We start from the raw sequence: 25,648 nt of genomic DNA, 5'->3' as shown, positions 1-25,648 counted from the left end.
TAAAACATACACAGCAAAAACTCCAGTGATAAAAAGTTAATGAGATAATTAAGTGATTAATTGAGCGATGAGTGACCATTATTGAAGACACCTGATGTTAACAAGCAGAATCACTGAAGGAGAAAATCACTATTTTAAGTCACCATTATGGAGAATAGTGTTTGTTTTAGTTGGGTTCTTGACCCTTACGTTTTTTACTTTAAATTTTGTTTGGCTGATGTAACTTTGTTATAACTCCCATATGAACAAAGAGAAAAGATGATCAGATGTTGTTGATTATGTTTTGATATAATCATCATTTGACCTGAATCACAAAACTCATTTAGAGCTTAATCTCTGACTTAAATGTATATTGTTGATTACATCATCACAGTGAATCTACAACATAAGATCCAGAATTTTATATATTTCAACGGATTTCTTAAAAGTTGTTTTAAAAAAAAAAAATGTTTAGGCACACACAGACATCAATAATGAGTGTATGAATCTCATCAATGGTGACAAACGAAATATTTAGTTAGGAAAAGGAAATTACTAAAACAATTCAGATCATAATTTATTCATAACGCAATGCATGATGGGAGCTATGAATGAGTTTTGATTGGTTGCACCCAGAATGCAACATGCTTTATTATTGTCTCACAATTCTCATTAAACAGGATTCAGACGAAGTACTCACAGGACTGTCACAAAGTTTAACACGCAATGTTTGACAATGTACCAACCCAGGACAGAAAACATGAGGGGATTAAATAGGGAGCAAACTAATCAGGAACACAGGTGTAAGCGATGATATAATAATTACAAGATGAGATAACAAGGGGGCGGGGTAAGGTGACAAGACAACGCAAGCACACGGCCCAAACAAATGGTCATGTGCTTACACATAAAACATGAGTCTGTCATGATCCTGCCTCAAGACAAGAGAAGATCTGGGACACGAAGGCAGAATCATGACAGGGTAGGGTTAGGTTAAGGGTTAGGGATATGGTCAGGACAAAATTTTCAGAATTACAGTAATGTTGTTCCAGAATAAAAAATAATAATAATTTGACACAGGAACACATCTAACTCGGCAAAAACAGGACGTGCACACTAGCATGTAGATTACCTAAAAGCTAATAGACCAACTGCAACAAAATTGTTTGAGTGTCTCAGTTGATTTTCTTAGCAGGTTGTTTCATCTGACAAAAAGAAACTGAAGAACCCCTATAAACCCCAAATCCAGCATAGAGGGGTTCAGCAAATGTGGTTTTGAATGTGTGTAGGTGTGTGAGTGTGTGTGTGTCAGAGACGCTGTAGAAGGATAGAGTGCCGGCCGACACGTCCACATACACTCCTACTGTATTACAGTGGGTTAAAAGGCCAGATACATCAATGTGCTTATTATTGTGACTGACAGTGAATCTGTTATCCATGCAGTACAGAGTCCAGGATTTGTCATTGTGTCCAAACCAACAATCACTCCCACCTTTCCTGTTGATTCCTTTATATGACACTGCAATATCAACCCAACTCCTTTTTACCTCCCAGTAACAGCGTCCAGTCAGACTCTCTCGACACAGAACCTGCTCATGGTGCTCAAATCTCTCTGGATGATCAGGATACAACTGCTGCTCTTTGGTGTGGGTCACCTTTCTGTTGTTCTCAGACAGAATGAGGTGAGTGTTTGCTGTGTTTGGATCCAGTGTGAGATCACAGGCATCTGAACATAAGAAGAGAGAACATTTATAACAACAAAGCTACAAGAAGCAACAATATTACAATCTGAAATGACAAATAAGCACGAGAGAAATATGCAATGATTTTATATGCATTATTCTACACAATGCATTTTAAGGACACTACAGGTTAAGAGGGTACTAGCAGATATCACCATGAAACTTTCCCAGTTGATTACCTACATTAAGATGAGAAAAAAAATGATTACAAGTTTTCTGTAATTGAATGTTTAAATATGCAATGTCTAATTAAATATGCGCTAATTTGCATATATTTTAAAAAACAAAATCTGAATAGTGGATAAAAAACTGATTAATGGATATCAACTTTTGTTATCCTGTAAATCAGAATATACTGTCAATAGCCTTAAAAAAATGATTTTCACCATGTTTTTTGGAATAAAATGTTATATAAATCAGGCTAGGAATAATATATTTACAAATCCCTCTGTAAATGTCTTCATAATATACTGTAACTAGGTACAAGACTGAAAAGTTTGATGTATATAGGTGCTACTGAAGTGGAGATTTCGGACTTGAGAAAATTCATTTTGAGAAAACCGGCTTTAAAGATTTATCATCAGCCAATGAGATTTCGCATTCAGCCCTTTTACTTTCACAATTGGTTGCTGATAAAAAGGAAATGACCATATTTGGATCTGACAGCATTGTACAGGAGAGAGAGAGCTTCCTAACGGTGTATGTGATGACAGAGAGCAGACAGCGATCGCGGAGCAGCGTGTCGATTAAGAATCCCAACTTTTGTTGAATTTATGAGAAATCTACAGACGCAAACAGGCAAAGTGTAGTAAAATAAAGACCTAAATGTGTATTTCTGACTTTTTTTCACCACAAGTCATGTTATTGAAGACAAATATCCAAAAATCTCAAAATTGACCAGTAATAAAAAAACAATGTTTTTGCCTGCCGTGTCTCGCCATAAGAATTTTTAAAGGGGCCTTGTTCATGATATTCAGACAAATATTTCAAATCTATTTGTAAAACTTTTGGCAAAAGTGTTACTAGATAATGCATGCAATATTCTGACGAATCAAACAAATGGTCTAGGAGGAGTTTGAAAAAGGAGCATTAGCAGAGAAATCAGAGATAACAATTTAGTTTCAAAGATTTATATCTCACAAGTTCTAAGTATACAGCAAAATTACAATTATATACAATAAAGAATATGTAAAATATAGCAAACAAATACAATAGATTAACCATTTCATATGGTGTACAATGCATATTCACAGCAAAATCCTCATTGTTAAATGAACACCCCCCAATGTACATATGTGTCCACACTACAGGGTATTAAAAGTAACACTGAATCAGTGTTAAGGTTAATGAGATAATTAAGTGATTAATTAAGTGATGATTGACCATTACTGGTGACACTTGATGTTAATAAGCAAAATCACTGAAGAAAATAGAAACAACAAGAACAGAAAATAGAGAAACACAAGAACTAAAACTGACTTCCAGCTATTACACAATATTGCACTTATTACTAGTTTGACTTTATTTTTGTCATACATCTACTGAAGTTCTTATTGATAATTAAACGAGGTTTAGATGTTGATGTTTTAATTAAAGTTTTGTTTGAAGTCACCATTATGGTGATTGGTGTTTGCTAGTTGGGGCTCTTGACCCTTGACTTAAAAAAAAAAAAATCCTGACTGGTTCAACTTTATGTTTGTAAAGCATGTTTTTTATGGCAAGATAAATATGGCCTGGTCGCAATAGCTATGTTTTGATGATGACAAAATCATATAGTGATCTCAGTGTTTCCTTTAGGATTTTTTTTAGCAGTGGGGGCAGGTCTGTCCGAACAACCACCTGGGTCAAAAATGGTCTTCGGTGGCCAACACTTAAAAAAATTTTTTTAAAAAAAGCTGTGATTTTACCTCTGGATTTCATAGCTTTGTAAGATAAAATCCTTCTTTAATAGATTATTTTGGTATATAATCATATCAATATAAAAAAGCAGGGAGAAAAAGTAGCATTAAAAAGTTTATTTTAACTAATAGTCTTATTTTCTACCATCTATAATTGAATAGGCTACCATTCAGTTGTAAATGCTGTAGTTTATTAAGGCTAAATCTTGCTAACCATATAGGCTGTACTAAAGGGGGTAAGCACACCTTACGTTCTTATTTTAAGGTGTTCTGTAAATTATTTTGTTGAAACACTTTACAATATGGTTTGATTTAACATTAGTTTATTACTAACATGAACCATGAGCAATACATGTTACTGAATGTATTCATCTTTATTAATCTTAATAAAAATACAGCTGTTTATTGTTTGTTCATGTTAGTTCACAGTGCATTAACTAAATGTTAACAAATACAACTTTTGATTTCAATAATGTAGGCTATTAAATGTTGAAATGAACATTAGCAAAGATTAATACATTCTGTAGAAGTGCAGTTTATTAAAAGTTAATGTTAACTAATGTAGTTATAACTAGAGTTTAATAAATGGAACCTTATTGTAAAGTGTTACCGATCTGTTATACACCGATTCAGACGCCTCGTGAGTTCAGTGTTGAAAGATCAGTCGTTTAACCATTCATTAAAACGTGGAACCTTGCTTCGCAAAGAGAGTGCGCGCGCTCTCGCTCTCTCTCTCTCATTCTTTTAAACATGTGCCCGCCGCCCAGCTGTCACAAGCGCAGCAGTTTATCTACATTACACACCGGTCAAATAAGACTTTGGCGGGACAAAAATTCGCTTTGGCGGCCGGCAAAAAAAAATTTTGATCGGGTCAGTCGCACAAGTGCGCCTAAATATCTTTTCATGGTCGCACACAGAAATATTTAGGCGCAAACGCGAGTGAAATGGTCGCACTGTAGAGCCATAACGTTACCGTGGCGGCAAGAATTTTGCCGTGGCGGGCCGCCATTAACTAATCAACATAGAGGAAACACTGGATCTAATTCACTGATTGAATTCAGAGTCTAAATCTCAAACTATATGCTTGATGTGCAAGTCTAGTGTTGGTGATTGTAGCTCTGTGAATTTGCAGCTTGAGATCTAACAGCAATATGAACAAATTCAAAAATACATTGTGCACAGAAACTTTGTTTAGATAGTGATGGTGCTTTCAAAATACTTCTTCAATTAAGCTTCAAAGCTTTATGAATCTTTTGTTTCGAATCGGGTTTCAAACGGCCAAAATCACGTGATTTTAGTAAACAAGGCTTTGTTATATAACTGTTTCGAAATGTTTTGAAATGTAATGGTTCACCGCTGGGAGCTTTTAATTAGACATTAGAAGGCCTAAAATTAAAAGGAATAGTAGTTAATAATCTCTTATTGGCCTGTTTATCTGAGCCATCCATGGAACAATTAAAACAAGCCCTGAAAATGTATAAAAGAACACATATTATACAGACATTTGATATTCAATCTTATTATATGCTTAGTTAATTGTATGATAGATTTTACTTTCAATAAAACCTTTGCAATGGGTTTATACAAGCTGTTTGTTGTGTGTGAGATATTATTGCATTTACACTGTTCTGACCAGGATTCAAACCCAAGGCGGCAGCAATGCATACCAGTTGAGAACACTATCTACTCCCCCACAAACTTCCTTGTTTGATACATACAACATGTATGTTATAATTCGTCAATGCTTGTCTGACTCAGTTTCAAAGATGTTTCAGATCAACATGTGCAAGTGACCACTACGTGTCACCGTAGAGATGGGTCTCGGATTGTTTCAAAGCCTCCTACAATACAGAACATTTGCTTCAACTGTTTCAGTGTTCCACAAAGGCTCACTCTACATTCTATTTAGGCCTACTATCCTTTTGGGAAACGCTGCCCTTTTTGTTTCTCTTTCCTTCAGTGATTCTGTTTGTTAACATCAGGTTTCACTACTAATGGTCAATCATCAATCAACGTTTAAAATGCACTTCCAGGCAGAAAATGGAAGAAGAAAACTTATGGATACAATAGGGCTAGTCACAACTACCAAGGCTTTCACAAAATAAGTGTGTGCGTGTGTGTAGACCTACATTTGTTTAGTCCATCTGTGACCCTTGAAACTCCCCCATGTTCCAAACTAGAAACACATAAACATGTTTTGAATGTAGATATGCACTATACACATTTACACTCACAGGACAGCATGACAGTTTTACTGCTCCACATACTTAAGTATCTGCAGTTTGTAGTTTGGATCCTTCAGTTTGCCATTGAGCAGCTGTACTCCTGATTCTCCTGGGTGGTTGTAGCTCAGATCCAGCTCTCTCAGGTGTGAGGGGTTTGAACTCAGAGCTGAAGCCACATAACCACAGCCTTCCTCTGTCACCATACAGCCAGACAACCTACAGACACAGAAACACACCATACACACACAATGTTTATGTCACTATATTAGTGAGGAATGAACAAAAAGGGTGGCTAACCGAACACTGATCCACTCAAGACTGGAAAAATCTACAAAAAACATTTATTTTATTTTATAAATTGCATTGTGCAAAAAGTGCAAAGTGCATGCGAGTTAAAAACAAATAGACACCAGCAAGCAAACATTTCAGCACATTGCTATCTTCAGTGCTCGATGATGACATAAACAAAGTTTCATGCTCAGCGTTTCTCAGTGATATACTGGCATAAAATCGAAACTTGATCAATTAATACTAACACTTTCTCTTCTATTTTGTTCTTTGTTAGTGCTAGTATTAATTGATCAAGTGTTGATATATATATATACAGTGCTATGCATAAGTGAATACACCCATGCTAAAGTTGACTAAAAAGAGGAATAAAAAATCATATTTTGGAAATTGAACTTAATGCCTTAATTTAAAAAAATTGGAAAAATCCAACCTTTAAGGACACCAATTTTCTTTGTGAATGAATAATGTATCGTAAATAAATAAATGTTCTTCCTTAAAATACATGGTGCATAAGTGTGTACACCCCTATGTTAAATGGGGTACTTTCCATAAGATCATCTCTCAATGCAAATCAAACTAGCTATTAGGCTAACTGAAATAAAACCATGCCAATCTCTAGGTATGGTGAATGCTATGTGATGATGTGGGGCTATTTTAATTCCAAAGGCCAAGGGAACTTTATCAGGATGCATAGTATCCTAAAAAAAAAATTAAAAAAATACTTAAAAATAAAAATCTGCCTGCCTCTATGGGAATTTAACATAGCGGTGTACACACTTATGCACCATGTATTTTAAGGAAGAACATTTATTTATTTACGATACATTATTCATTCACAAAGAAAATTGGTGTCCTTAAAGGTTGGATTTTTCCTAATTTTTTTAATTAAGGCATTAAGTTCAATTTCCAAAATATGATTTTTTATTCCTCTTTTTAGTCAACTTTAGCATGGGTGTATTCACTTATGCATAGCACTGTATATATATATTATATATTACATGTGTACATGTACATGTACAGCATTAGATTAAACTGGGAAGGGTCATAGCACTTGCATATTGTAGTCCTATTGTTAGTTTAACTGTAAATTGCTTTGGATCAAAGCGTCTGCTAAATGACTAAATGTAGCCTAAATGTAAAATTGGTTTGACGTTGGACATTCGCACATTTATGGATCGTCTCTAAAGTTGCATACAACATTGGCATACACGTTTCTAACTTCATATGCATGCAAAAACTATGTTTAGTGTATAAATAAAATTCATGCTATAGATACGCACTTTCATGAGATTGTTGTATGTTCGCACCAGTCCTGAGATCTTTCTCGCACACAATTACTGAAGCATATGCGCAGGCTGCAATGATGGCCCTTTTCGTCCCCTTCTGCCTCAAAATCATGGTGATGTTTGACGAACTTCGCATATATCGCAGAGCTTTAAGCATGCGCAATGTTTCAGATATATTTGTTTAATTTGATTTAATTTGATTCATATCCAAAATCTTGATGTCTGTGTGTGACTATATGATACATTTGCTCAAAACATCATGTGCACATGCTTTTTATACACCTTCAAAGAAGTGATCATTTTAATGCTTTTGGCACCAATAATGCAGTTCCACAAGGTTGGTGGTTATTAATGCCAAATATAAACACAAAACTTTAAACACAATATTAAAGGCCCATTTTGTGATGATTATGTCATCATCAACATTGAGCTGATAACACCTCAAACTTTTTCTAGGCTTTCTCTGCCACAACAATTGTATTACACAAACACACTGTTACAGCAGCCAAATAAAAGTTAAAGTAAAAAGAAAGGGGACCAAGAGCCCAACTAAAGCAAACACTGATCACCACAATGGTGACACTTCAAATTAAACAAATATCAACATCTAAACCTCTGTTAATTCTCACTAAGATCATCTGACAGCAATAGTCAAAGTAATTATGTCTAAATGAGACCATAAATGATGTTGAAATATGTCCACAATGGCCACATTTGAACTAGTTTTTAACCTAGTACGAAGGTTCGATGAACGTCTATATCGTACGTCCAGAACACGTCAAAAAAAGACGTCATAAAAACTTTCATTCTGGCTCCTCAGTGGACGTCATTTCAACGTCCGATTTTTGTATCAAAGACATTGAAAAGACGTCTTTCGGACATCATTTTGCTTAGTGGGTCCACTTGCATTTTACATACAGTAGGCTAATACAGTAAATATACTTTATAGAGAATGTGTGTGTGTGTGTGTGTGTGTACCAGAGTTTCCGCTAGAAAACAAGTGACCGGCAGAGGTTTCGTTTTCCGGACATTTTTATGATATGCTGGTCAAAGATCGCCTCTTAATTAGTAAAGTTGAGGAAAACTGGAGGCAGGCTATGTAACTTAAAAAATTACATAATCAGGCCGAATGCAACATGTTTATTAGCCTAACTTTCAAATAGAGAAAAAAAAAAAAAAACATTTTCTACTATGGTTCGTTTCTTCATTCGGATCTATTTGCGATCCATTCCATTCTAAACAAACAACGCAGTTTATATGCTTCGTCCTTGTTTCATTATTCATTAAGATAATAATTAATAAATGCACGTATAATTATCAGCGAAACTTGATCAAGGTTGCAGATATGTTTTGCTATGCATGCACAAACAAATGCCTTTCAACTTATGTGTGCAAAATTCAGAATAAAATGAATGTGCAGCAATTTGTACAAATAGAGAGTCTAGGTATACTATAAGTGTTGTAGCCATTAAGCTCATTTAGTTTAATATTTGTTAAAATATTATAATGTTATTTTTTTTTTATGTTGATTATGAAAAGTGAACAGCACAAGTAAGATAGGATGCGCAATATCGAGAGACATGGAGCGGGTCAGACATGATTTTGACCACTTAATTAAGTTTTGTTTTGTAGAAAGACTTTTCTGAAGTGAATTTCGTTTTGTATAAATTGTATCTTAATTTTAATAATTTTTTTATCAACCAATTGCCTGGATTATAGCAGACGATATAGGCGTAATCATGCAGGCGCCCGCGCAGTCACTTGCATTGCTCCTGAAATGGAGCGCATCTCATCCTAATTTAAGAAACTCAGCATAGGCCTCACAGACATGAAATATATCTTAAGAAAGCTTGAAATGTCTTTTTAACAATTTAAAACGAAAAGAAATAGACTACTCTCTGATTATGTAATCATGTGCATTTCTCTCTATAGGCGCGTTCACTATGGAGATGGCGATCGTCAACTTCATCTTTACAGCTGTTGTTGCTGTTAATAAACTAAAAATAATAGGCCTATAATTTTATTAAACAATAAATTAAATGAAATTGTAATTGTATTAAAAAAGCAACAAAAAAATCCTGTTTAAGGTTGTTGTTTTTTTTAACCAATGCTAATTACGCATTAAATTCAGGTTGGCTACTGAGTCGCTGTCCTCAGTGCCCAGAAAAGCGCTGAAACGGAGATGAAGGGGAAACCGTTCTTATTTATTTTTTGGCTTATTTTAACTGGCCCATCCAGTTTTCTGGAGGCCCACCTAATCAAAATCCTGTGGCGCCGCTAGTGCTTCGCAGCGGTCTGATATCAAGAAATAACAGACCGCATTCCACATTGGAATTCAACTATAGAAAAAAAAAATCCGTCAAAATTACTTTTTTTTTTTGGAAGATATCCATAGACATTTATTAAACCATAGCAAAAGTAAATTTCTTACTTAAGTTAATTTTTCATCTCTATTTTTTGTGTTTATTTAAAATAAGACAAATCTGATATTATTTTAATCTCCAAGATGTTATTTAACAGTTGAGATAGTTCTTTAATGCTTCGCTAACTAGCAGAAGACACTAGCAGGGTTTAAATCCCAGTTGTGCAGGGGGGGGGCATGTTGTAACACTGCGTTACAATGTGCCCCTATTAGAAATATGCTATTATATTCTATACATTTATTAATTTTATTGAGAAAACGTGAGAAAAAGGTGAATAAAGACTGAGTGTCAATGTTCAGAAATTACTAATTATTTATTTGTTTTGAACTATGTTGTATAGCTGTGTTTTCATGTATTCATAGTCAAAACTCAAAAATGAGTTTATATTTAATTATTAAAAAATTTTATAAAAAAAAGTTTTGTATCTTTTTTTATTAGATCAGATAACATTTTAAGCTGCCATATGTTATGTTACAATGTGCCCCACACATGTTACAATGTACCCCACCTATGGGGCATGTTGTCACATTTCACTTCCATTCTTTCGGGGTATATCAAGAAAAAAGTATATACTGTATTAATAAAACAAAAACACATAATTGTACTAGACATGTGGGAAATGAATGTGGGAAAAAATAAATACTCTGAACCATAAGTAGATTTACACAAACTGAGAAAGTCAAAAAGCGTTAGGTTGTGCCCCGCTCTCCCCTACATGTGAATATCTTTTGCGCGAGTGGGCGTGGTAAATTAAAAAAATAATGAGCAAGCGTTTGAGAAGCTGGACATCTTGTTGGTTTTATACAAATTACTTAAACAGAGAATATTTGTTTTCAGTTTGAATCCGATCATTTAAAAGTACACACTTAAATGTTTATAAAGGTATATGGCTCATAAATGTGTGACAAGTATTCGCTGAGTTTTGTTTCAGTTTATAGACGTGCTCAAGAAAAAAAAGTTCACCGCGACAGAGAGGCAGAACGCACACCCTGTTTATTTTCTTTATTTTACAAAAGCACAATGTTTTGTTTTTATTGTAAGTGGACACATATAAAAGTAGAAATATCACAGATTCTTTTTTTATATTTCTTTTTTCTGTATGACCATAAATGACGGAGTAATTTAAGTTTATAGTGCTACAATGTGGAGAAAATCCAGCAAAACGCACCCGCGCGTTTGTCGACCTCAGAGGGTTAAAGTGATATAGCTGAAATAGCACTTTATTTATGATATTATTGTAGTTAATTATTTATATTAATTTATTATTATAGTTTTAAGATTTAAGGATATTCCTTAGATTTAAAGAATTCATTCAACATTTTCAGTTTATATTGATTTCTAATATTCATACAAACCTCAGTATCTCCAGCCGACAGTTCTTCAGTCCATCAGAGAGCAGCTTCACTCCTGAATCCTGCAGGTCATTGTTACTCAGGTCCAGCTCTCTGAGGACACAGTTCGAGGATTGAAGAGCTGATGACACAATTTCACAATGTTGAGTGGTGAGATTAAGGCCAGCAAGACTGAAAGAGAGAAGAACACAATTTTATGAAGTTTTATGGAGATTACCAAATCAAAACAGCCAGGTAACTGTATTCTCATACAGTGTTTCTAAAGATAGGGTTAGGGGTTAGGGGCTTACTCCCATCATTAGAAATTATTTTTATTGGCTTGCTATCAAACTAAGCTCTCCAAAAATCTCATCTTGATGAAATTGTAGTATCACACAATTTTCTTTTACCTGTAAACATACAAAGATATACTCACAAAGCTTTTGTGCAGTTGATCACAGCTTTTATCAGTCTTCTTCTACCATCATCTGAAGTGTTGTATTTCATTGGATCAAGCTCATCCAGCACCTCATCTGACATCTGAAGCATGTAGGCGATTGTTGAGCAGTGAGCAGGAGAGAGTTTCTTCTCTGACTGTTTATCTGATTTCACAAACTCCTGAATCTCTCTGGACAGAGTCTGATCTTTCACTTCCAGCAGACAGAGGAACAGATTGATGGATCTTTCAGCGGAGAGTCCATGTCCATCTTTGATCTTCTCTTTAATGTACTGTGTGGTTCTCCTGATGCTCTCTGAGCTGTTCACTGTGTGTGTCAGTAGATCGTGTAAGAGTCTCTGATTGGACTCCAGTGAGACGCCCAGCAGGAACCGGAGGAGAAGATCAAGATGTCCATTTTTGTTCACCATAGCCTTATCAGTGACTCTTTTATGGAGATTTTCCAGTGCATCAAAACATGCTTCTGTAGTGTTGTTTATGTGGTAGTAAAACACATAGAACGCAGCGAGAAACTCCTGTATGCTCAGATGAATGAAACTGTAGACTTTCCTCTGATGAATCACAGATTCCACTTTAAAGATCTCAGTGCAAATCCCAGAATACACTGCGGCGTCAGGGACGTCTATGCCGCTCTCTCTCAGGTCCTCCTCATAGAACATCGCATTGCCCTTCATCAGCTGTTTGAAAGCCACTTCAGCAAGTTTCACAATCACTTCTCTGTTGGACTGCAGGAGTTTCTCTGGATCTTTCTCTTCATACTTCTGATTCCTCATGTTGATCTGAATCAGCAGGAAGTGGATGTACATTTCAGTCAGAGTTTGAGGGATTTCTGCACTCAGATCTTCTTTAAGAAGCTTTTGAAGCACAGTGGATGAGATCCAGCAGAAGACGGGTATGTGGCACATGATGTGGAGGCTTCTTGCTCTTCTGATGTGTGAGATGATTCTGCTGGCTTGATGCTCATCACTGATTCTCTTCCTGAAATATTCCTCCTTCTGAGGCTCATTGAATCCCTGAATCTCTGTCATACGGTTGATGTATTTGGAGGGGATCTGATTGGCTGCTGCTGGTCTGGAGGTGATCCAGATGAGAGCAGAGGGAAGAAGATCTCCTTTCATGAGGTTTGACATCAACTTACGCACTGATGAAGTCTCAGTCACATCAGAAACTTTCTGAGCGTCTGAAAACATCAGTGTGATTCTGCTTTCATCCAGACCATCAAAGATTAACACAACTTTACACTCCTCATACATCTTTGAGTCCAGATCTTGAAGTTCAGGATGAAAGTCCAGCAGAAGTCTATGAAGACTGTACTGATGATCTCGGATTAAGTTCAGCTCTCGAAATGGAAGCACAAACATGAAATCTACATCCTGATTGGCTTTTCCCTCGGCCCAGTCCAGAATGAACTTCTGCACAGAGACGGTTTTCCCGATTCCAGCAATGCCTTTAGTAAGAACAGTCTTGATTTGGTCTTTCTCCTCACATCCTGGTTCAGGTGAGGCTTTAAATATGTCATTGCAGTAGATTGGAGTGTCTTGTGAGTGTTGTGTTCTGGCTGTTTTCTCCATTTGTAAAACCTCATGTTCTTCATTCACTCCTTCTCTCTCTTCCTCTATGATGTAGAGCTGTGTGTAGATCCTGTTCAGGAGTGTTTCATTCTCTTGGAGTTTGATTCCCTCAAATAATCTCTCATACTTGATCTTCATGCTGGTTTTGTGCTGGTCTTTGACTCTCTGCAGGTCTCCAGTCTCCAGTGTGTGTCTCTGCAGGACTGCTTCAGTTTTGTCCTGATAGTGGTATGTGGAGAATGGCACACATCTGATCAGCTCTTGTATCTCTGCCCTGCTGTAATTAAAAAGTAAAAAGCAGCAATTGCAGTCATTAGAATGACCTAGGGGTGTCCCCGACTATGGATTTTCATAGTCGAATCAGAATCGTCATGTTTTGCTTATAGTCGACTAATAGTCGAATCATGTGCATGGGGGTGGGGCTGGGGGCTTTAACATTTCAAAGCCGCGATGTACAGAAAATCACACAAAGATATAGAAGAAAATGTATTAAAACATTTTGGATCAATAAAACTAAGAAATAACATAAATAACTCCAGAAAGGCCACAGACAGGATTTGCATTTAACATACAAATCAAATTAAATCGGCTAAATTACCCATGTGAGCAGGCTCTATACACCACAACATCGATAAACCGAAAAAATAAACAATTAATTTACTAAATTAAATTAGAACAGAATATACCTTTCTAATAAATAAAAATACAAAAGAAATAAATAAGAATCAAGTCACAAGATGAGCAAATGTGTGCAAAATGCCTAAAGTGCAGGGGAACATATATTCAAAACACAAGCCACAAATAGTTAGATTAGATAACCCAGACAGATCAATAAATAAAATAAAAATAAAGAAACTATTAAAATAACGATAGTAGCCAGAATTTTCAACTGTCTTTTTAACTGCAGAAAAAAATGCTAAACTGGAGTGGAAGTCTTTTTAGCTAAAAATGTTCACACTCACAGCATCCAAAAATCAAATTAGAACCGGCTAAAAAGTTTTGAAATCACTTGTACTCTACCTGATCGAGAGAACAAATCCAATCTTTCACTCTGTCTGTGTCCGTTGGAGTCTTTTCAAATTGTGCGCGCGGATAAAATACATTCTAACGTGAAACTTGTTAACGTTGGCCGGCAGAAGTGCGATCATGGTTTTCCTGATGCTAAATCCAGCCTTGGAGAATATCCTTTCTGACGGTGTACATCCACACTTTATATTTTCTTATCCCAGACATTGTTATTTTAAAGATTTAAATCCTTGCCGCCAAGACGCTCCTCTGTCGGTTACGGATTGAAAGGGAAACTTAAATCTGTCATGCGGATGCGGGGTGTTTGGATTTATTCATGCACGTTAAAAAATATTTATTAAAAGCTTATTTCTTTGCACATTTTTATATAAAGCATTATCATAATAGGGTGAATATTAACGTATTCACAGAAAACCGGTAGTTCTATGTGAAATCAGACATTGAGCGCCCTCATATAGCCCAAGTGGCATGAACCTCGTTTCATAACATCTCTGCGAAGATTCGACCGTGAGATCGGTAGTCGAATCAGGCTCCTCCGATCGAAGCATCGAATCTTCGACTATTTGGGGTCACCCCTAGAATGACCATTAACTAACATCAGAAATATATTAGTTACTATATATGATTTTAGATCCCTCTTCATGTTAAGCATATTCAAGCATTTTTTTTTTCATGGTATTTCTTTCTTTTTCTTATTTCTTTTTTGACAGATTTTTTTCATTTAAATTATTTTTCATCTTAGATGCATGCACTACAATAAATCAGCAAGTAAAGGTTTATACTAACGGAGGGTCAGAGGTCACTGGTCCATCACTGAAATAAACGGGAAGCCTCATGGAGTCATTACTCTTCAGAGACACAGCGCTGGGTTCTGGAGACTCTGATCTCTGTGTCTTCCTCCTGCTGATGCTGACAAACGATAAACAAACAAAGTGGAATTTTGGAGCACTAGCTATGCCGTATAACTAGAATGCTCAATATACTTACACTTATTTATTAATTTAGCAGATACTTTTCATCAAACGCCATTTACAGTATAATTAAGCAATACAAACAGTTCATCCAACAGAGTTTTTTTTTTTTTAATGCACAGACATTACTAGAAAGAGAGAGCTGATGGTTTAAAGGAACACTCCACTGTTTTTTTAAATAGGGCTTATTCACCTTCTTTCCCACATTTAGATAGGTGGGCAAATGCATTTTTGTCTCAGTGCATGTATTGTTTTAGTTTGACAGGGTCGGCGCTAGCTTAGCTTAGCACAATGAATGGAATCCTTTGTGGTAAAAGTGATAAAAAAAATAAAAAAAACACCTAATTACTTCTTGTGGCCTGTGTATTTACAACAAGTACAAATAGCGATGCAGATTAACACTAGGCGATTTCCTAGGCAGATATTGACTTGGGACTATATTAGGGGGAAGCACAGGCGAAACACTGTTACTTGGGCGCAGAGATATCACGCAACACATGAAATGTGAATATGTGGTATAATATGTGAATGTGAATACAGGTATAATATTGGTCGATCTATACATGCGTCATGTTTAAAATAATCACTTACTCTGTGGACAGTTGTCCATTTGGTCCATTCGGCGTGGGGCTTTTTTTCTAGTTCACTTTATCAAACCAGAAAAAAAAAAATTGAGTAAAAGTTACTGCAGGATGGATCAGCGCTGTGAAATCCTTAATAGCTGTGACACAACTGCGGGCACGCTCATCTTGATCTGACGCGTTGAGCCTGGTCATCGATGGCAGTAACTTGTCCCACTCTCCACAGCACAGACACTATTTCAGTCGGGATAGATTGGCATATTCCCGCACACTCACACCACCAGTTCATGTTGGCTCTCATCCTCACGTCCTCAGGCTGTTGAGCGATCGCAACCTCCGCCTGTCGTTCTATTTCCAAAGCACGCAGCTCATCTTCTGAAAACTCTGTATGGTTCTGGCTCTGGCTCTTGACTGTATGATAAGTCACCCTCTTCGTCTCTCACAAAATTAGCCATGTTCATTGCCATTCATGTACTGTAGGAAAAATAGCCAGCTACTATTCACGCCGGTATGTTGATGGAAGTCGTGGGATTTCAGGTGTTGCGTGATATCTCTGCGCCCAAGTAACAGTGTTTCGCCTGTGCTTCCCCCTAATATAGTCCCATGTCAATATCTGCCTAGGTTATCGCCTAGTGTTAATCTGCATCGCTATTTTTACTCGTTGTGAATACGCAGGCCACAAGAACTAATTAGTTTTTTTTAGTTTTTTTGATCACTTTTACTCAGGACATGCTAGCTGGCAACAAAGGATTCCATTCATTGTGCTAAGCTAAGCTAGCGCCGACCCTGTCAAACTAAAACAATACATGCACTGAGACAAAAATGCATTTACCCACCTATCTAAATGTGGGAAAGAAGGTGAATAAGCCCTATTTCAAAAAACGGTGGAGTGTTCCTTTAACAAAATTTAGTCAAGTACTCAAAGACATGTCTTTTTTAGACATGTCTTGAAAATTTTAAGGGACTAATCTGTTTGGAAAAGTTGAGAATATTGTTCCTCCTCCAGTGAGGAATAGTGACAGTGAAAATTCAGGAAAGTGATTAGTGTGCTTCTCTGTGAAGGTTCAGTATCAGCACTCACCCACTGCAGGCTTCTGGAATACACTGTAAATCACTTTGAATAAAAGCATCTGTTAATGCTGAAGTGGCCAGTGTCTCACCTGGGGTCAGAGGTCACTGTTGCATCACTGGATCCAGACGGAAGATTCCTCATGGATTGATCTCTCTTCACAGACTCACAGCTGAATCCAGGAGATGGAGGACTCGTTTCAGAGGCAGTGTCCTCATCTTGTCTTTCAGTATGGAAACTCATTTTTAGTTTTCTCCTGCTCTCATTTCTCAAAACAGATGTCAGACCTTTTGTGAAGAAACACAGTTATTTTTAAAATAGTTTTCTGTAGTAGGCTACGATGTTACAATACAGCTACATCAAAGTACATCTTAATTATTTTTAGAACATTGACTTTCCCCATATTATAATGAACACATACAAATATCTCATTGTAAACTAAAAAATATGGTAATTTAAAGGTTCTTTAGGAATACTTGATATTTTTCTAAATATACCAATAGGTTTAAACCTTGTACAGAACCGTTTTAATGCCCCTTTAACCCTTTAATGAACCTTTAACAGAACATGCATGTCCAACTCTGTTCAATAAAATACACTTCTATCCTTTTCTTCACCAAGCAAGTAAACAACAGAGTATTTTAATTATTAGGGTTTTGGATAAACATGCCCAGTCACAAAAACATTAAAGCCATATGCTGTGATTTCCAATTTTCTTATACTGTTGTGAAAGGCACTGTCCATTCATAACAGATTATTTTGACCATCATAAACATAATTGCTTTTACTTAAACAAATAGAAACAAATAGACTTTTAACCTTATTGTGTATTTCAGACAGACACTGTCACATGACAAAACAATAATCTGCAGAGACAAACTAACATTCAATCACACTAGTGTGTGTGTGTGTGTGTGTGTGTGTGTACTAGTAACTGTACTGTTTGAAATGTAATAATTTACATTTATTTTAAGAACATAATTTACATCAGTCTTTAATACTTTTAGCAGTCAAATACTAGTGATCTTGCAAAAGCGGTGCTGAATACTGCATCCAGAATGTGTCGAATTTACCAGTTCACCAGTGATTGTTGATTCTGTTGCATAGAATATGCCTAGGCCTAAGTGCGTCATGACAAGCACGTCTCATTTACTCGTATTTGTGCAACAGAAACAACATTCACTGGTTCATTACATGTGAACATATACAGTAATAATAATATTAATGTCACTTCTAATTTGATCATTCACACAATAATGCATTTGTGTAAAAAAAAAAAATTCTGATGGAATAATATCTTCAAAATCAAAATGTTTATTTTGTCGTTACCTGATCTAAAAATATCAGAATATAGGCAAAATATCTTTTTTTTTTAATGATTATATAATATTATATAAAACAAACTGTTATTATTAGCCTACTATATAAAAATATTCCTAGTAGGCTATATAGGCTAAATCGCAGGATATCATAAGTAATTTATACGTCGTCATCGTTTCCGCCATTTTGGTTAGATTCTAATGTCAAAATATAATGATTTGTGTTTTAAATCCCATGTAAAGAGGAACATAAACCTAAATGGTGGAAAATTGTTATATCACTGCATGGTAACATGAAGTACATTCTGAACTCACCACACAATATGCGACCATTTAAATATCCACACAGTTAACAGGTTTAAAGTCTCGGAATGGCGTCTCTTCTCTTCTCTTCCGTCTCTTTTCCTTTCGTTTCTACTGTGTGTTTCTACCTGGTGAAGGTGTGTCTTGTTTACCTGTAACTCCACACTCGTATGAATAACAAACTCACTCCCTCTAGTGGCGCAAAGAGTCATCGCAGATTCAACAGGACTGTAAATCGGATACCTGTGTGTGTGTGTGTGTGTGTGTGTGTGTGTTTGGGAATGGGTAGTCTCGTGTAGCCAGACCTTCAGTCTGACGGCTGAAGGTCTGGACTCTATCGCAGCTTTTCTTGGCCAAGGACTGCCCAAGAGGACGTTTGACTGACATGTAACGCAACCAATCACAGTTCGTTTTGTTCCGCGTCATGTTTAGGGGTGTGACAATATAATGTCGATGTCCCTAAAATAACAGACCGGCGTGCATCTAATAAATTATTCATTCAAGAACGTTGTGCAAGTTTACTGCAACAATGGAGCCGCGAACTTCACAAACTTTTGAAAATCCAGCGTTTAGTTGAGCCTGGTAAGCGCTCATTGTCACAGTTGTAAACACAATGGCTTTCTTCTTCCAGGAGGGGTTTTGGCGTCACGAGATTTGTTTCCAGATGGACCGTTAAAGCACGTGACATACACGTCTCCCTGACATCCTGTAGAATAGGCTCTATCAGAGAACGTCTAATGAGGGGAGAAGTGCCACTCAATAAACTTCCGGTTGCAGTTCCACTCTTGTTCCATATGAGGGCGCTCACATGACGAGTGCAGAATGAATGGAGGTCTATGGAGCTATACCGCTCAAAATCCACTTTTCTTAGGATATAATTTTTTGTCTAGTAATTTGAATGTTGTTTTCGAAAGGGGATGCAAAGAAATTACACATTGCTTGGTGTTAGATTTTTTAGAGTCACTTATTTGCTTTAAAAAGTCTTTCAAAATGTCAATGACGTTAGCAGAATGCTAGCGTGTTATGGGCAACAACAACTCAACCTGTAAGAAATCGAAAAGAAATAAGTACTCGTTCATTCAACTTTCGATCTATAACCCATGTTGAACTTGCAAAACCTACAATCAAATCTGAGATTTCTCAACGGCAATCGGGTGAGGGAGACAAATTTAGCCGTCTAGCCCCATTGACTCCCATTCATTTTGCACTCATGGCGAGCGCCCCCAGTGGAACTCTGATTGGAACTACAACCAATAGGACTTAATAGGGCGTTGGAGTGAACAGGCTTTCCGTAGACGGGCTTTGGCTCTATGCAGCGGGGATTGTGACGTGTTTCCGACTACACTCTCTACTGGGCTAACAGTTTCCGGTTTATTTACATCTGACGGTTAGCGCGATAACCTTATGTGTATTGCGCGAAACTTACCAGCGACAAACATTTCTGGTTGTTCTTATATATAGTTTTTGGCAGCTTAACCACCATGGAGAAAAAGGTTTTCCGATACCAAAAGCTAATGCGACCTAGATCGGAACATTGTTGTGTGCCGTTGTGCGTTGTGTCGGCAAGATACAACTCGACTGTGAGTTTCCATTCATTTCCAGTGGAAGAGGATCTAAAAAAAAAGTGGATCGCGCAGATCAGGAGAGATGACTTCCAAGTCAACAAAAACACAAAGGTGTGTAGCGTTCATTTCAGACATGATGACTTTATGGAAGGGGCTCGTCTGAAACGTCTGAAAAAAGGTGTTTTCCCTACACTGTTTGAGTGGAACGGTCAGGAGCAGCCGCCGAGGTTGAGTGTTTGGGAACGTCGAGAGAGACCGCTGACCCCTGATCCTGACTCGGACGTAGACCAAGAAGATATGGACTTTGATGTGGAGAGGACTGGACATGATTATTGTTCAGTTCCCGAAGCTGCAGCTGTGGACATGGTTCTACATGAAAACGAGGAGTTAAAAAGGGAGATAGAAGATGTACGGAAGCAGTTGGAGCAAACAAAGATCACACACCGCTTTGGTCTCAGGAGATTTGCTGGGTCCGATGAGGACATACGCTTTTATACAAGGTAAGATTATATTGCCTGTGGTAATCATTTGTAATAGCGTTGCCACTGTCCTGAAAACACTAGTCCACGTTTCTGATAAATATGATTGGAGTTATATACGCTAGCTACACGTAGCCTAGGCAGCCTAAAAGTAGGCTACACTGACCAAAATAATAACAATAACAACGTAGACTAACATAATTATAAGTATGAACACCAGCTGATGAAACGATTAATCGTGATTAATCACATCAAAAAAAAAAAAGTTTGTGTGTACATACACATGCATGTATATATTTAAGAAATAATTGCTTAAATATACTGTGTGTATATATATATATATATATATATATATATATATATATATATATATATATATATATATAATTTGAATTATATATAAATATAAATATTTTATATATAAATAACACATTTTTCTTAAAAATATACATACGTGTGTGTGTTTTTATATATACTAAATAATTATACACAGTACACACACATATATTATGTGTACACAAACATTTATTTTGGATGCGATTAATCGTTTCACAGCCCTAAACAGCAACCAGAGTTAGTTTAATCATACATACCAAATTCCATAATTGTCATGACTCAATATTGCAAGATTGTAGTTCAGCATTCCTATTTTCTAAACTTTAAACTTACTACAAAGCTATGTATAAGTATTTTATGCCATGTGAGAACCAATGCACGCTTCTTTCTTGACAGATTTGCAACATACAACCACCTGATGGCCTTCTGGGAACTGATTGAACCGGCAACTCACAGGATGATTCGTGTCACCAATTCCAAAGTCTTCAAGGAGCCTGGAAACACTCGGGCACTTCCTGCAATAGATGAGTTCTTCCTGTTCTTGATGCATCTTGCTTTGGGCCTCAAGCAAAGGGACCTTGGTCATCGGTTTCAAGTACATCAGACCACTGTAAGCCGCATCGTAACAACCTGGGCCAACTTCCTGTACTTTGTCCTGGGGTCAGTGTGCATTTGGATGCCAAAAGAGAAAGTACGAGCCCATCTGCCAGAAGAATTCCATCAATTTCGAGACACACAGGTTATCCTGGATTGTACAGAGATCCGCTGCCAAACACCTTCCTCTTTGCTACTACAAAGTGAGGTCTTTTCAAATTACAAGTCTCACTGCACCTTCAAAGCTTTAGTAGGAATGGCACCTCATGGTGCAATAACATTTGTTTCTGCACTGTATGCAGGGTCTATTAGTGACCGGGAGCTGTTCAAACAGTCAGGGATCATTAACCTTCTTACCCCTGACATGGCCATCATGGTGGATAAGGGCTTCTTAATTGATAGCCTAGTGCCATGTAAAATCCACCGGCCTGTTTTCCTGACCAATGGAAAACAAATGTCAGCTGATGAAGTGACGCACACTCAGTCTGTGGCTAGGCTCAGGGTACATGTTGAACGTCTTATCCGTCGTGTTAAAGAGCATAAGTTGTTTGACACCGTCATCCCCTTGTCCATTTCTGGTAGCATAAACCAACTGTTCACAGTGGCATGTTTGCTTGTGAACTACCAATGTGGACCACTTGTCAAGGCATGGAGCCATTGAGTCTAAAAACTCTCATCCTTGGTGATATGCTAAGGTTTTGTTGTAAAGTTTTCTTTGTTCGAAGCAGAGACCAGTGAGACAGTCGGGATCGCGTTCAACAGAAGTTGTTCTTTATTGAGAACTCCACTGTATGCGGCTGTAGAAACTTCCAACATGATCTGACTGAGGGAGCTTTACATGGTATCTTATAGGCCATTCAGTGGGCTGTCCTTAAAGGTGCTGAACTTACACACAGCCTTAGAGATGACTACTGAATCTAATCATCTAAAGACAATAGAGGCAATTACCCCCAACTGAGATAATGGTACCCCCAAATTGTATAAACAACACATGGTCACGAGAACCAAGACTAGGTAAACATTCACACATCCCTCATGTTCACCTTGAATGCCCAATACAGTTTAGTTCACCTTAGTTTTTTATGTGATGTTATGTAGGGAAATAGGATCAGCAGATCTAAAAACATATTCTTAAATTTTAATCCTTCAGTCCCCTCTTTGAGAGTTCTTAAAATAACTCTCACAAAATACAAATTTAAACACTTAAAAGTTAATTCTTGTAACTTGAAAAAGTTACAGGCACGCATAACTTATTCTGTGTTGTGTCCTTGATTTACATGAGTGTCACAGTTCTTCTCAAAACCATAACTGTTGACACCTGCGACGCAGGGTGTAAAATGTCATACAAACTACATGATTACACAGAAAACCATGTAGCATAAGAGTGGAAGTCTTGAAAGTCCATGGCGCCTGAATAGCTGTGAAGTCTGTTTCCTGTAAAGTCCATTTGTCACGTAGAGTCGCTCTGATGACTCGTCCCTCATGAGGCTTGTTCATGGAAATCTGAGGTGATGTTTTATACCAGGATACAGCTTGTGAAGACATCATGGCATACACACATACCTGTAACACAATAAAACAAAGAAACGGCAGACCAGCAGTATTCATGCATGGACTTCATTCTTCCATAAGTCGCACATGTTCTGTGTTGATTTTCTGTAATTGCATGTTGACACAGAAACGAACATGCGATTAGGGTCTGTGAATTCTCTGCGTTGTGTATTTTTAATTTTCTCTTGTGATAGTTCATTCAGCAGTGGGTCTGGTTGTCTTCTTGAGGTTGGGGCTTCATACGCAGATGAGACGGTCGTTGCATATGGATCTCGGAAAAAAAAAAAGTTTTATCTGCACACTGTAAGACAGAAAACAGAAAAACAGAGAGCAGTATTTCTTCAAAACACTACGGTTGTAGCAGTTTAAACACTATGGTTCTATCGTTTTCAGAGTCTACTGTTGTCGTTTCATTCTTTCCCTATTTCTTAATTGATTTGACACCTATGGACCAGTGAGGTAAGGATGGACTAAATGGGGAAAGGCCTATGAGGTTGTCTTCACCCTGGATTGGCCCCCGACGCCTGTTGCGTCAGTTCTTTCCAGGGCCCTCACTGAACCGTGTCCTATTCTGTCCCTGTGTTGTGTACACACCGCACAGTGTGCGAGAAAACCGGCACATTTTCATTCTCCAGTGAAACATCAGTCTTAATAGACATCAGAGCATGGAGGTCTGATTGTAGTGTTCTGCAGTGTAACATTTTAAGGCTGTGAATTTTCTGAATGTCCCCCAAACAAAGGCTGTGACAGTCACTAAGTCTTTCATCTTTGTTGTGAGTTACTGGGGAGATTAAGCAATCACAGCCCAAATGGTTAACACCTCAAAAAGCTTAGCCACGAGTCCAATGACGAGGGGAGGGGTTGCTTTAAAGTAGCAAACAAATGTAGTAAGAGCTGCATAACATTGTCAACTTGTCTTAAGTTATTTTTGTTTTTTCTACATTCTTTTCCAAAATGTCTGTGCTTGCCACAGTAAGAACAACAGGCTTCTCTAGGACTTTTGCGTTTCTTTGGCTTCTCTGAGTTGACCTTAACAGAAACTGCTGCAATTCTTACTCTCTCTTTGACATCAGAATCTCTTTCCCAAATCGCCAAACTTTCTAGGTTACTTCTGAGAGTTCTTTTAGCCCACGTAATATCTAGGAATGGCAAGGCTGTTCTGTACTCAGCTACAAGACCATCTGCCCAAATTCGGATTAGAGCTCCTTTGTCAGCTAACACACTTTCGGAATCATCCACTATTCCACTGTACGTTACCGCTACCTTACAGAACCTCTCAGTATATTCACTCACAGTTTCTTCTTTCTCTTGTACACAGCTAGTAACTCTCGACCAATCGATTTTGGGTCCTAAGATATTCTTTAGGATTTTCAAAACACCTTCTCTCAAATCGCCTTTACTGACATGTTGCAGTTCGGAAGTAAAAGCAGACTCAAAATTGTTGAATTCAGATTCAGTTAGAATTTGTGACATCAGCTGTGTGACTTCCGGCAACGACATGTCGTAAAGATGCATTTTACTGAACAATGCTCTTCTAAATTCAGAAAAATTTGTGTGTGCTGAGGGTAAACTCTGGGAGAGTATATCTATATCCTTAGGACCTAAAGATGTTTTGGCAACCGTTTGTATTTGGACAACAGAAGAGTTCGGAGTAACACTTTCAGTTCCCTGAGATCTTCTCCTAGCCCCACAAACCTGCACTGAATCTACAGGCTGATCAGTTACTGATTGGATGGCTACATTTGTTTCAACGAAAGCTTTTAAGTCAGGATAATTGTTATCAGGCTGACTAACTTCTTCCACATCAGTTTTTTCTGCATCTTTGTTGCGGTTTACTTTCTTAGTCAACGAAGATATTCTAGCATGGAGCTCTTTGATCTGTTTCTCTAGCTCGGAGTTGCGCTTAGACTGTTCTGTAGCTAGGGTTAAACCGAATTCTCTGTGACAGAAGATAATGCCTTTGACACTGTTCTTGCGAATACTTTCTCCTAGTACCTTTTTACTATCTTCGATTGACCAAACTTTGCCTGGATCAATGCTAAATTTCTTTGTTAAATTCAATCTGACTTCCTCAGTCACGATTGAGTCCATGTGCCCTGATAACAAAGACTTGAATTCACTATCTGTCCAAAAAGGTGTAATCTGTCTAGTATTTTTCCTAAACATTTTGTGAATTTTTGTTACCACAAACAAACACTAAAAAAAAAAACTTCTCTCTACTGTCTTGCAAACAGAGGGTACAATCTTATTAGCACATGAGGCTAAATCTAATTCTAAAGCTAATTCTCTAGCTTACAGATAGGTCTTCTCTAGCAAGAGCATACACACAATATTAACATGTAACTGTTAATCTTCCCTGCCATCAACAGAGGATCAATTTCATCTCTAAAAGAAAACTTTTTAGAGGCTTATCTTTAGTTAACCAAACTCTACAGCTGTTTGTTAACTTCTTCTCTGAACGGCGCAGAGGAAAACATTTGTACTGGTCTGCATTGGTTCTTTTGAATAGAGTAGCACTCACCAACCCTTGGTTGTAAAAGAAGATTCAGACTGGAAATCTTTGTTCAGCTGGAAGTTTCGCTCTGCATTCCAAAAGATGCAGTCTGGAAAGCAGATCTTTGTTTGAGCTTGAAGTTTTCAATCTGGAGGAA

At 37.3% G+C, this 25,648-nt stretch overlaps 2 protein-coding genes across 3 annotated transcripts; one reads left to right on the top strand and one right to left on the bottom strand.

The window, feature by feature from the left end:
• Window positions 1-493: 493 nt before the first annotated feature.
• LOC311077595 (protein NLRC3-like) lies at window positions 494-18,594 on the bottom strand. Of its 2 annotated transcripts, none has more exons than XM_084106150.1 (8): window positions 18,485-18,594; window positions 16,942-17,137; window positions 15,016-15,138; window positions 11,612-13,480; window positions 11,200-11,367; window positions 5,887-6,060; window positions 5,749-5,795; window positions 494-1,705 (listed from the first exon to the last, which is right to left on the bottom strand). In XM_084106150.1, the coding sequence occupies exons 2-8, from the start codon at window positions 17,091-17,093 to the stop codon at window positions 1,155-1,157; spliced, it is 3,084 nt and encodes a 1,027-aa protein (XP_083962276.1). In that variant the 5' UTR covers window positions 17,094-17,137; window positions 18,485-18,594; the 3' UTR covers window positions 494-1,154. The 2 variants fall into 2 exon arrangements, with proteins under 2 accessions (XP_083962276.1, XP_083962277.1); XM_084106151.1 differs by having other exon boundaries at window positions 11,612-13,477.
• Window positions 18,595-19,904: 1,310 nt separating this feature from the next.
• Window positions 19,905-22,107, top strand: LOC311077922 (uncharacterized protein; the record flags this gene model as incomplete). The annotated part of the gene is made up of 2 exons (XM_084106568.1): window positions 19,905-20,537; window positions 21,249-22,107. The coding sequence occupies exons 1-2, from the start codon at window positions 19,954-19,956 to the stop codon at window positions 22,105-22,107; spliced, it is 1,443 nt and encodes a 480-aa protein (XP_083962694.1). The 5' UTR covers window positions 19,905-19,953.
• Between the last annotated feature and the right edge of the window lie 3,541 nt (window positions 22,108-25,648).

The sequence above is a fragment of the Abramis brama genome (assembly GCF_963993115.1).
Source record: "Abramis brama genome assembly, chromosome: 2".
Classification (NCBI taxonomy): domain Eukaryota; kingdom Metazoa; phylum Chordata; class Actinopteri; order Cypriniformes; family Leuciscidae; genus Abramis; species Abramis brama.
Note: the sequence above shows the minus strand (reverse complement) of the source record. Positions and strands in the feature narration are given on the sequence as shown.